Source organism: Semicossyphus pulcher, unplaced genomic scaffold (assembly GCF_022749685.1).
Source record: "Semicossyphus pulcher isolate SPU_LCO1_2020_fin unplaced genomic scaffold, fSemPul1.0.p SCAF_22, whole genome shotgun sequence".
In the NCBI taxonomy this organism is placed as follows: domain Eukaryota; kingdom Metazoa; phylum Chordata; class Actinopteri; order Labriformes; family Labridae; genus Semicossyphus; species Semicossyphus pulcher.
In genome coordinates this window covers 7,548,706-7,561,641 of record NW_027211696.1, presented here as the reverse complement: position 1 = coordinate 7,561,641, position 12,936 = coordinate 7,548,706, and the positions used below count along the sequence as shown (strand labels likewise).

At 42.5% G+C, this 12,936-nt stretch overlaps 1 protein-coding gene across 2 annotated transcripts; it reads left to right on the top strand.

The window, feature by feature from the left end:
* The first annotated feature begins 1,807 nt into the window (after positions 1-1,807).
* mpx (myeloid-specific peroxidase) lies at positions 1,808-7,817 on the top strand. Of its 2 annotated transcripts, XM_069673130.1 has the most exons (16): positions 1,808-1,881; positions 1,993-2,058; positions 2,165-2,252; positions 2,624-2,799; positions 3,009-3,141; positions 3,478-3,607; positions 3,694-3,900; positions 3,989-4,352; positions 4,563-4,723; positions 4,832-5,090; positions 5,177-5,347; positions 5,456-5,693; positions 5,873-6,081; positions 6,238-6,275; positions 6,488-6,538; positions 6,862-6,953. In XM_069673130.1, the coding sequence occupies exons 2-16, from the start codon at positions 1,995-1,997 to the stop codon at positions 6,868-6,870; spliced, it is 2,298 nt and encodes a 765-aa protein (XP_069529231.1). In that variant the 5' UTR covers positions 1,808-1,881; positions 1,993-1,994; the 3' UTR covers positions 6,871-6,953. The 2 variants fall into 2 exon arrangements, with proteins under 2 accessions (XP_069529231.1, XP_069529230.1); XM_069673129.1 differs by lacking the exon at positions 6,238-6,275 and having other exon boundaries at positions 1,809-1,881; positions 6,862-7,817.
* Positions 7,818-12,936: the final 5,119 nt, after the last annotated feature.

Genomic DNA, 12,936 nt, shown 5'->3' with positions numbered 1-12,936 from the left:
TTCAGACAATTCAAACAGAAAATCATCTAACTTCCCAAAATTGTCACTTTCAGTAATTGACAAGTTGTGATTTCATTTTTTTTAAACTTTATTTGTTCATTTTAAATTTCCTTCACATGTTGAGATAAGAAAACCACTCTAATTCACTTTTTTAAAACGCCTTTAAACCCTCTGCACTTGTTGTCAATGTTACCTAACAATGTGCACATTTCTTAATGGTTTCAGTACCTTCCTTAAACTTAAAGATGCAGCCTTTAAAATGAGGTCATAATTATATATTTTTATATTCTTTTTATTGATTTTCAAAGAGGAAACAGCTTATTATGCTTTTTGCATCCCTGGACCAGTATTTGCATGGATAGATACATTTATCAAGCCAGCATAGCAAATGTAGCCTAATAAACAGTGGTGTTATACATTTACAAAACAATCCTTAAGCCTGTTCAATTATCTATTATACCAAACTGCACTTAATATTTGGCAATTCAGAGTCCTTCCTCCAACACTCACAGTATCTCAACATCAAAGTGTTATTAGAGATTTCCTCAGAAAGAGATTCATCCCCGACACACTTTGCCATAATGGCCCTCCAACATTAAAAGAAATAGAATTATTTCCTTATGGTCCTTGAAAGAGTCTGGCACACTTTCATAACTGTATTTTAATAAAACTTTCTTGAACATAGCTCAAGTCCTGTCTGCTGTAGCTTCAAATCACTTTAAAGCACTGAAAATACTTATTATGCTCTCCCAGCCCCAGTGTGAAACGCTGACCTGCGCGTTGACCTGCACTATGATTTGCATGATTTCACACCTCACTTGGACGAAAGCTTTTCTAAAGGTCTTCTATTGTGTTTTGGGCTTAAATACTACAAAACAAGAAAGATGCGTAAAACTCTGCCAAGCATGCAGATCAATGAGGAAGGCTTTTCATGGGTCAGTGGACTTCCCTGAAAACCTGTTCCTTGTTTTTTTATCAGTGACCACTTTGCATATCAGCTATGAAGAAGCTATTGTGTGTATACACCCAATTGTACAGTCTCAAGGCAAACTTATGTTTGACCTTAAATCCAGCTTTTTCCTCATTGCACAATCGTTCGTCACCAGTACAACCTATTACTTATTTACCTATGGCTTACTTAATACGGGCTTATAACCGTGATCTCAATCTGCAAAAAAGGAAAGGAAAGTTAATCTGCATTTCTCATTCAATGCAGATTCACTTTTAATTTTAGAATTTTATTGTGCAGAATTTCACTTAAAAGGAAGGAGTGTGAATTTCTTCCTCTTTTCAAAGACTTTCTTAAGTTCATCAGTTAATGTGTGGAAACACTGAAGGCCATCAGCCACAAAATGTCAACATCAGTAAACGAGTGAAAAACAGAAAGCCACGTTTTCTCTCCTCTCTCAGCTACAAGCAAAGGAGGGAAAATCACCTTTTACTCATTTTTTTCTGAGTCTAAAAATAAAATAATTTGAATAACTAATAAGATTTTTTTTTTTTAGATAGCTTCATACTAGTATACTAAAAAGCAAACAACAAATCCTGATGATTATCCCAGTACAACAGAAGGCACCATGAGCATTACTACTGCATCACTTATAGCATATTGCATGCAGCTTAATCTTTAGGTTTTTAGATCACATCAGTTCAATCATTGGCCCGAGATAATAACTGATAAGAGTGAAGGATTTCCTTTAGCACGAAGGAGGAAGAAGGAACTGCTCTTTACTGACAGTAGCTTCACCTGGACAACCCCGTGGGCGAGGCCTCTTGGCCTCACACTGAATATAAGGAAGGTCGAAGATGTGAGGCACAGCACATCTGACTCCAGCTCTACAACAGCATCTGAATTCTTCACAGCTTTATCTGCACACACAGGTAACAAGACTCTTCTGTCGGATTCTTAGATATTTTTTATGTCACACAGGGCTTGACAAATATTTTTTCTGTGTTCCTAAATTGAATTAATATTCTCTTTGTTTGTTTTAGAGATGCTTCTCTCTGTCTTGCTTTTGCTGGGTGTCTGCCTGGTGCCTGCTGACTCCAAGCCAGCAGGTACTAATTCACATTTAGATCTGAATTTGACTCCAATTCACTCACAGGTTTGAAAAAGTTCTGTGACATTGATGGACATTTTGATGACTGCGTTATTTCCTTGCAGGACAAAAATTTTCGAGCACCCTCCTTCAGCAGAGCTTTGAGGACGCAAAGAAGCTTGTGGATGATGCGTACAAGTACTCGAGAGAGGAGTGAGTTCATGTCGTCGGTTTTGAATCTAATGGCTAATGAGTCTGCTAGGTGTGATTGAGTGACACATGGAGTTTCATTTTGTTTATTTCTATTTCTTTAAATACCAAGTCTGGGTGTGTCTATGTGTAATTTAAGCTCCAAAAAGACAGAACATAATGATTAACGCAACATGAAATGTCTGTACTTTTGTTTGCAATGTAAAAGTCAATCAATACATGTAATCAGCAGATTCACTTACAGGATGCACATAACATAGCTACAGCCAAAGACAAGGGAGGATATTCAGTGTAAATTCAAACTGAAAAGCTTGTTTCTGTTGCTCAGTAATTGAAAGTGTTATTGTTGAACCCTGCGACCTTTTCTCCTTCAGGAGTCTGAGGCGAGTCCGCAGGGATAGGGTGAGTCCTCACGACGCTCTTCGTCTCCTCAAGCAGCCTCGTGCTTTAACCCGCTCAGCTGTGAGATCTGCAGACTACATGACCCAAACCCTCCGTCTGCTGCACGAGAGGGCGCATCGCATTCACAAACGCTCCATCAACGCGACAGGTCAGACGCAACCATACATAGACAGACATAGCGCTCGCATTGTTTTTCTGACAGCTTTTTCCTGGTCGTGGTTGAGGCTCGGAGGTGTGTGGTTTCATAATGTGTTCGAAGCCAACACTTCAAAGCTATAATTAAGGACTAGACAAATAGAGTTGACTGACATGCTCACACATTGCTATGCCATGACATGTGTTTGTACATTTTTTCAGATTTGCTCACGGAGGAGGACCTGATAAGACTTTCTGAAATAACAGGATGCGCAGATCGAATCACCGCTCCACAATGCCGCATCACACAGAACATTAACAAGTATCGCACAACCACCAGCGTCTGCAACAACATGTAAGAGAAGCAAGTCTGACAGGATAATGTTTAAAATGCATTTTTTATATGAACAGACACTTAGCATTTAACAATTTCTGCATCTTTTACCATTTGTTTTATTTGTTTTTAGAAAAGCAGTGCCCCTTATTTATGTAGGGAAAAATAAATTGTGTGTTTTCTTTTCAAACAGAAATTGAAATCATCTATTAGAAACAGAGTCTGTGATATTAGAGTTGTGCTTTCATTCAGGGGAAATGCTTGTGAAACATCTTAGGCCGCACACCACAGAAGATGTGTTCACTTTCCGGCATTTCTTTAGCAGCATTTCCAAACATGTCTCTTGTTTGCTTGTAGAAACAACCCTCGCCGGGGAGCTGCCAACACTGCCTTCGCCCGCTGGCTGCCTGCCGAATATGAGGACGGCATCTCAGTACCGAAAGGCTGGAGCCCAAATCGAACTATCAACAACTTCATGCTCCCACTGGTACAACTTGGAAACAAACACTCGCTTGAAATGATGAATATAAATAAGTATTTTATTTTAAAACCTTAATTCTCCTTAATTCTCAGGTGCGACAGGTGTCCAACAACATCCTAGCAACACGAGATGAAGATGTGGTCAACGACACAGAATTCACTCACATGGTGACTATTTTTGGGCAGTGGAACGACCACGATCTCACCTTCACGCCCTTCTCACCCAGCATAAGGTCCTTCAGCAACGGGATCGACTGCGACGAAAGCTGCGAAAAAACGGAGCCATGCATCCCCATCGCGGTTAGTGTAACCGCTCAAACCCAAATATTAAGAAGATTTTTTTAATAAAAGATTATATGTGTAACCTTTGACTCATTCCTACAAACAGATCCCACCTGGAGACCCCCGCATTCCCTCCGGTCCAGACAGCTGCATCCCCGCGTTCAGGTCCGCCCCCGTTTGCGGGTCGGGATTCTCGGCCTACAACTTTGGAGGAGAGGCCAACCAGAGAGAGCAGATCAACTCCTTGACGGCCTTCCTGGATCTTAGCCAGGTGTACGGCTCTGAGGACAGTCTTGCCTTGAATCTTCGCGAAGTCAGCAACAACGACGGCCTGCTGCGCGTGAATACAGAGTTCACAGACAGAGGCCGTGAGCTGCTGCCCTTCCAGAAGCTCGAGATGAACATGTGCGCCACTCGCAGAAGAGTCACCAACGACACCAACGCTAGAGAGGTGCCGTGTTTCTTAGCAGGTTGGTCATCTTGCAACTTCATTCAAACATTTAATTTATACATGCTTATTAAAGTTTGATTAATGCTTTATAGATAAGTAATAATACAAATGGAATAAATATAAATACCATGAATAAATGATTTATTAACCTGTATTTACAACATAAAGAGTCTGTGCATAAATGAACGCCTTAGATCAAATGGTTGACCTGAACAATTGTGTCTGTTAGGTGACGAACGCGTTAATGAGAACATCGCTCTGACTTCCATGCACACACTGTTCATGCGTGAGCATAACCGCCTGGCTCGTCAACTGAAGAGACTGAACCCGCACTGGGATAGCGAGACCCTCTACCAGGAGTCCCGCAAGATCATGGGTGCCTACACACAGGTAGCTAAACCTGAGGTCACTGAGCATTCACCATTGGACCATCTGTCCGAGCATGTGTCATACACTCCTGTCTGTAATTGAAATGAATCTGTGTGTGTCTCTACTCAGGTGTTTGTGTTCAGGGACTATCTGCCACACATTGTGGGTACCAGAGCAATGGCAGAACTGCTTGGTCGCTACCCCGGCTATGATGCCAACGTTGACCCCAGCATTGCCAACGTCTTTGCAACAGCAGCTTACCGCTTTGCCCACTTGGCCATCCAGCCAGTCCTGTCTCGTCTTGATAGAAACTACAGAGAGGACTCTCAGTTCCCCAGCGTCCCCTTGTTCGAGGCTTTCTTCACCCCCTGGAGAGTTGTCTTTGAGGGTGAGCTACTCAGACAGAAGTTTTGTAACGTATAGGTCACCTCTGTCTTAAACTGTCTTAACTCATTTTTAATTTTATCTCTCTAGGTGGCATCGACCCTCTTCTCCGTGGTTTGGTGGGCCGCCCCGCTAAACTGAACACTCAGGATCACATGATGGTGGACGCTCTGAGGGAGAGGTTGTTCCAGTTTTTGGAGCATCTGGCTCTGGACCTGGCCTCTCTTAACATGGAGAGGGGACGTGACCACGCCTTGCCTGGTACATTCCTCCTTCGATTATCAGCATTTTAAATTTCCCTTTTTATGTTTCATCCCTTTATTAATAGTCCACATCCACTCACCAATTCTTTGTTGTTGACTCATGTAGGCTACAACGCATGGCGCAAGTTCTGCGGCCTGTCTCAGCCCAGTAATCAGGCAGAACTCGGTCGAGTCCTGAACAACAACGACCTGGCCCGCAGGCTGCTGCAGCTTTACGGAACAGCTGACAATATTGATGTTTGGCTGGGAGGCGTAGCAGAGCCATTTGTCCGTGGTGGTCGTGTTGGACCTCTGTTCGCCTGCCTCATCGCACAACAGTTCAAGAGGACCCGTCAAGGTGACAGGTCAGTATACGTGAATGTGTGATGCTGCCTTTAGGCATTGGTCTACTTACTTTGACCAGCTGGTTCCTGCCTTCCAGTTGCTAGTTGCAGACTGATCTCAAAAATAAATGCAATGCAAATGTAGATAAAAGTGTTTGTGAACTAATCTCTTTCCTGCTCCTGTTGTTTGAAACGATCAGGCTTTGGTACGAGAACCCAGGCGTCTTCACCCCGCGTCAGAGACGGGCACTTGCCAGTGCCTCACTATCAAGGATCATTTGTGACAACACTGGAATCACAACAGTCCCTAGTGATCCCTTCGCCGTGCTGTCAAGAAGGAACCGACTTGTGAACTGCTCCAACATTCAGAGACTGGACCTGTCGCCCTGGAATGAGAGGCCCTGCGAAGGTGAAACAGCACAAGACTAAACTTTTTGACCTTTGGGGGAGGAGGCACCAATTTCACAATCATTTGTCACCCACTGTAGTTTCACCTGGTGTGTTTATCTCTTCTCTAACCTCTTGTACGGATACCGTTCTTCATATGTGGTGTTTCATCTTGCAGGCGCGGGTGATAGCTGTAATGAAGTCAGTGCAACAGAGGTCGGTTTAAAATACTAACAAGTAGTTGTCTCATTTTTAGAACACAGTGTAGCCACACCTTCTTTAAAAGTGCACAATCAAATCATTTCACACCTCTTGTAGTTAAGTTTTGTTCATCTTGGTGAAGGTGGTGTAGTAAAATGTACATTTTTAAAAGTCTCTTGAACTACAAGGCTCAAAAAGTTTAACTTCTACATCTTCTTGATATACAGACTGTGGACGAGATGGACCCCCTGGACCAAGAGGGCCTCCTGGACAACGAGGTAATTTATTCAAATGTTGTGATCTAAGTCTATTAAACCTTTTGTACATTGTACAGTGTATAGAGCTGACTATCTCCTTAATGAATATCTCCTATCTGTCGAATACTTGCAAAAATGCCCAATGAAAAAAAGGAGGAAAAAGTGTTCTTAAGTCCATCGTTTGAGTTATTAACTTGGACCAAAACATCAGGGCATCAAAGCATCAAATCAGACCTTTATTTTAACAATGTAAAGCTTACATTCTGGATAAATACAAGCCTACATCATGCTGTGGGTTTTTAACTGAATTTTAAATAAATCTATACTTCTGTGTATCTCTGCAGGTCCAGTAGGACCACCCGGCCCAAGAGGCCCACCCGGATCGATAGCACTTCACATTAATGCCTCACAGCCACAATCTGCCTTCTCCGTCCTTCTGGGCAAGTACAAACCATCCTCAGAGAAAGTCATTCACTTCCGTCAGGTCATCTACAATGCACAGCACCATTACAGCCCGCAGACCGGCATGTTCACATGCGCCATCCCCGGCGTCTATCAGTTCAGCTTTCTCTGCACGTCCTTCACCGGTGTAGAAAGCATGGACCTGTGGTGCAACAACAAGGTAGTGCTGCACAGTTTCCCGGTTTACCAGGGAGGGCGCCACATTGCGTCAGGGGATACGGTGCTGTGGCTGCAGCCTGGAGACGTAGTGTGGGTGGAGGCAAATGATGGGACCTACGGCCTGAGCACCAAAAGCTACTTCACAGGACACCTGCTGTACTCTGTGTGACACAACACTTCTTCTCCAGGCTGAATCGCCAACCTCTAATGCACCAGTGGTCTGCTTTCAGATCGCTTTTCATTACTTTTTGCACTGAATTCCGTTTCCATGAATCATCCTGAATTAATTATGTTTTTAATAATTTGAATGTATAATTTTCTACGGGCCCATGAAGCAGACATGGGCGCAGCATACAACTTTGCATGTTTTACAATCTTCTGAAAAATCAACACATTTTGATCTTTTTAGAAAGCAGCCTAATGAACATGATATGTGATTGCAGAAAATCTATTGAACTCTGTTACAGCATGCTGTTTTTAACACCAAAATTTCATCAGTAGCATATTTTGATGGTGATATTTACCAGTATTATAAGGATTACTCCATGCACTGATGAGATTGAAGCATGCGTTTACAATGCTGTGTTGAGCTTTGACTGTGAGGCTATTTTTACTGTAACTTTCCTATGTATTTTGCATCTGTATTTTGCCTTCAATAAATAAACTGAGCCGCATTGAACATTTTCTTGTAATTATTTATGAGACATTAGGATTTATTTCATGGACATCTTATGTGTAGTAAACAGGAATCAGTTATGTGTAGTGTGTGTCTCCTGCAGATGGAGCCATCGCTCTTTTTTTTAAACAAATAAATGTATGATTCATGGCATGACATAACCAGCTCATTCTGTCAACTCAACCTTGCAAAAGTCACGGTTGCCCTCATAGAGATTTGGCAAAATATAACTATTCTTTCAGTAGTTTAAAACATCAAACTGAAGAAAAAATGTGAAAGGCCAGAATCTTCCCACTCAGAGCTGAATATGTGGGAAAGATTGAACACAAACATTTACACCTGTGGTTAGCTTGTTGTATATTCTCCAACCCACCTGGGCTATACGTTCTCATACTTGGAGGCGTCCAGAGGAAGCGTAGGTGAAGCAACATACAAACATCATACAGGAAGCTTCGGGGGTTACAATGTAAACCTAAGACCTACTTGCTGTGAGGTGACTGTATTTAGCTTTGAAGTTTTGTCTCCCACTCTCAACTGTACACTAAATACGACCCTACAGCTGGCAGCTAGGTTAGCTTAGCTTAGCAAAAAGAAGTACACAGCTGGCCTGGCTCTATACGATGACTCTATAACCCCCAGACAGTCAAAAGGCATTTTTTCTCAAACACTTTAAAGCAGCTCTGAGGAACTTCTATTTGTGTACATTTTGGTGGCCCCTGTGGACAAAAGGGGTATACACTACCCGGTGATGGAAAGATCTTAATCTGGCTAGCGCGTGCATTTGTTTTGGAGGCTCTTTTTTTTCTTTTTTAAGCTCAGCTGTTTGCAGAAAACATTATAACCAGGTACTGTATCTCATTGGGACTATTTAAGATTAATAACTGTAATATGATGACGGCGAAACTTAGTAAGCCATGTTTTAGTGGTGTGAATTCAGCTACGTTAGCCTACTGCTAACAGATTTAGTAGCTAGGTAATAGTTGACAAAGCTCGCTAGCAAGGCAAACATTAAAGTTAAGTTATAATTCAGTCCGTGTTTTCCCCCGTGCGCCATCACTGTCCATTTCTTTGGTCAATTCTCCGCTTTTACCTCTTTGCTGAGCTTGTCCTGTACCTGTGTGCTTAGCATCCTCTAAAGACACTTGAACTAGCTAACGTAATAGACTTTTCACTTTAATTGTACTCTTTACTTTAATGTGGATATAAACTATTTGGTCTGTTTGCCGTAAATCACTTTGTCGGAATCTATCTTGATGACATCCTTCAAGAATAACTACCGCAAGTCTGGTACAAAAGTTTCACCGGAATATACAGTAAGACGCAGTCTGTTTTCGGGGGGTTATTTTAACACCATTTCAATTGATTTTCATTTGACACACATTCAAAACATACACAAGTCATAGCCTACTGTCTGTTTTTACCATGTTGAGTTTGCAACCTTGCTAGCTACCGCTGCTGTTGTTGAGCTCAGTCTACAGCAACGTCAGCTGGTGTGAAGATGGCGGCTGTACTGGCGATCATGACGGCGCAAGCTTTGGCTAGATTATAGCGTTGCCATCGTCTGGGTGAAATACGGTAACACAATTAAATACCATTTTATACTGGTATACTGGTCACACTGGTAAATAAGACTCAGCCCACTTTTTAGATGAAAAGGAAATATATTAAAAGTGTGTCATATACACCAAATTCTACATAGTCAGTCTCGTAGATGATGGTCTGGTGTTATTTTGGAGGTCATATAGAGTTATCAGGATTACATTGAGACCGGCACAGTAGTTTTAAATGGTGATAATCTGTGAGTGTGTTCACAGTGTATTTCTCCGCTCCCGCCAAGTGGCCATAAAATCACTGCGTGCTAACTGACATTTTAACTGCAACCATAAGTACAGTATCAACATCTTGTTTTAATTCACTGCCTTGCTGTGTGATTGATGTCCTCAGTTACCCCAAAGTTTATTCTGTTATTGTCTTAAAGAATGAATAAAGAAACGTATTGCTTGTGAAAGGAAAGCCAATAGATCTCTCTATCCCTTGACTTCTCCGTGCATCTCAGTTGCTGTGGAATGAGAGGAGATACTGGGAGTTAAAATACATCTGCATGAATCATTGCACAATGTAAAGTTTTCTTGGCTGTGTCTTTGTAAAGTGCTCCTCCTCCTGGTTGCAGAGACTATAGTGCATGTGCAGAATGCCACGTAGTCCACCAGACAGTGTGTGTGGTGGCTGTGTTTGTGTGTGTGTGTGGTGCAAGCCTTAACTTGGTGCTCCAAGAGAAATGGAAACCCAGTATTTATGAAAGAGGAGAGAGTTTTTGAATCGTCTGTGTCTGTCGTAGGATTTTTGAGCCGAACTTGACCTTATTTGAACAGACTGGGTTCTGCATATGGGTGGAGGGAAAGTCTACGATTAAAAAGGGAAGGAAAGAAAGTGTGAAAGGCTGTAAAGAGATGAACAGGAGCTGAGATGTTTTGGGATAAAACTAGTAGGGTTTAAATCGAGGGGTGTGATAGGAGAGTCCTGGGAATAGATTAGAGGGAGAAGGCTTTGTGTTTTGAGAGATGTGTGGGGTTCAATTTCACTCTGATGAGATCATAATGATGACATGAAAATGCATAATTAAACGCAAATGGGGGGAAAATCTGCAGTGAAGAAACAAACACTTCTAAAGCTGGATTTTTAACAGGATTTTAAGGATTAGTTTGGGAAAATGAAGCAATGAAAGTTGGATCTTTAATCTCGACCCTGGCTACTGTAAATGCTTAAGTGCAGGCTTCAGGTCACATTCACAGAGCGGCGAATGTCTGTCAGACGCTGACTCAGTGATGGCACTGAGTATTTGGTGTTGGTTTTATGGTAAATTTAGCTTCATGAAAGGAACAGGAACTTTTAATTTTCCCTCTGCTCAATGACAGGTCTCACACAGGAGGTCTCGTCACCACTTTCCCTCCTTTATTCTGCAACTCGGACGTGGATTTATTCAAATTCTTTCAAATAGTCAGGAATGGGGGTGAATTCCAGCAACGTGGACAAAAGAACTCGGCTAATTCTTTGCAGATGTGTCTCTGAGCCGTGCGAGGGAACACTGTGCTGCCCTTGCTGGAGAGAAAAAGGACTCGGCACGGAGAGAGTTCAGTGAATTACGAGCGAAAAACATCAGCGACCCAGTACAGCTGGTTCTGACTGTCTGGGCTTCCACATAAAGAAGTCAACCCGGGAGCTAACGTGCATAGTTTCCACTCTCTTGAGGAAGTTTTGGTATGCAGAATCACGGGGGTGTATGCAAGTCGATCTCAAGGCAAAAACACAATCATATATCGGTCATAAAAAGCGCATGTTCTACTCTTTCATCATGGAAAGTCTTCCAAATATTTGTCTTTTATCAGCATAAGTGCACAAGGCATTGGTATGTATCAAATGTCTCCACTTATCTTTAACTCGAATAAATCTGCAGGAAGGACACATTTCCAGAAGCTCTTATAACTCTACTTGGCTCTGATTCGCCCTCACAGCTTACACAGACTTTAAAACTAACCTCATGTGTCTGTGAGATAATATGTGCTCTCTGTTATCCAAGAACAACACGGCTGGTTTAACTGTAATTTACAGCATGACTTAATCGGTTTGCTCTACAATTAAAAGAGAACTCACTTTTTATTTTTAGTCTGACCTTGGATCCTTTTCTCAGCGACTGTTTGGGCAGAATGGATTTTCTCTGGAGTCTAAAATGTTTATTATAAATAACCATCAAACTGGGGTCCCAGTACAAGTGCCCTAGACCTGCAGGCTTTCCAATGACCAGCAGGGGGTGAGTACTGGTTGTTTAAAAAGAATGTCGGGCTGCGTAAGTCTACCAGAACAAGACTCGGACTTGTTTGTCCAGCACATCCCGCAGATGCTCGATTGGATTGAGATCTGGGGAATTTGGAGGCCAAGTCAACACCTTGAACTCGTCGTGTTCCTCAAACCATTCCTGAACCGTTCTTGCAGTGTGGCAGGGCGCATTATCCTGCTGAAAGACGCCACGTCGTTCCAATGACGGGGTGTACTTGGTTTGGATGGTACGTGTCAAAGTATCATCTTCATGAATGGTTTCCCAGCAGGACATTTCCCAAAGCATCACACTTCCTCTGCCGGCTCCCCTTCTCCCCATAGTGCATCCTGATGCCTTGTCTTCCCCAGGTAAGAGACGCACACCACCCGGCCATCCACATGATGTAAAAGAAAATGTGACTCATCAGACCAGGCCACCTTCTTCCATCGCTCTGTGGTCCAGTTCTGATGCTCACGTGCCCATTGTAGGCACTTTCGGCAGTGGACAGGGGTCAGCAACTCTGACCAGTCTGCAGCTACACAACCCCATACGCGACAAACTGCGATGCTCTGTGTGTTCTGACACCTTTCTGTCAGAACCTGCATCCACTTTTTCAGCAATTAGAGCTACAGTGGCTCTTCTGTACGTGCATCATGAGCCATGACCCTGTCGCTGGTTCATCGTTTTTTTTCTTCCTTGGATCACATTTGGTAGGTACTGACCTCTCCAGACCTGGGCCCCACAAGAGCTGCAGTTTTAGAGATGCTCTGACCCATCTAGCCATCACAATTTGGCCCTTGTCAAAGTCGCTCACATCCCACTTTTCCTGCTTCCAACACGTCAACTTCAAGGAGAAAATGTTCACTTGCTGCCTGACATATCCCTTTGTAGCGAGATAATCAATGTTATTCACTCCACCTGTTAGTGGTCATAATGTTTATCGTTGTATATCGTCATCAGACAATAGCTGATGAATTCTGAGATCGTAATGGGTCTCCACCCCGTCGTCCAAATATGGTCACTTCTGGCTCCAAAAATCTACAGGTGGCAGTAATGTGCAAAGAATCTGCCTGATAAAGCCACGGAGAAAGTAAATGTGGATTTCAACACTAACCTTCCAAATTCTAATAAAAAGAGGCTTTTCAAATGATTTATTAGGAAGGAAATGGGATCAACCCATCTGGTTAACCTCAAGGATTCACACATGGCTTGCAACACTTTGTTTACAAGAACAAATACATGCACAGTTGTTATTCATTACTTTCAGAGTTTTGGGTCATAATCTCAAGCAGTTTGAGTTTGGTAAAT

Coding starts and splice junctions, on each gene's coding strand:
- mpx (XM_069673129.1), top strand. CDS start 1,995: ATGCTTCTCTCTGTCTTGCTTTTGCTGGGTGTCTGCCTGGTGCCTGCT. Junction 4,724..4,831: donor TCATGGGTGCCTACACACAG/GTAGCTAAACCT, acceptor GTCTCTACTCAG/GTGTTTGTGTTCAGGGACTA. Junction 6,082..6,487: donor GAATGAGAGGCCCTGCGAAG/GTGAAACAGCAC, acceptor CTTGATATACAG/ACTGTGGACGAGATGGACCC.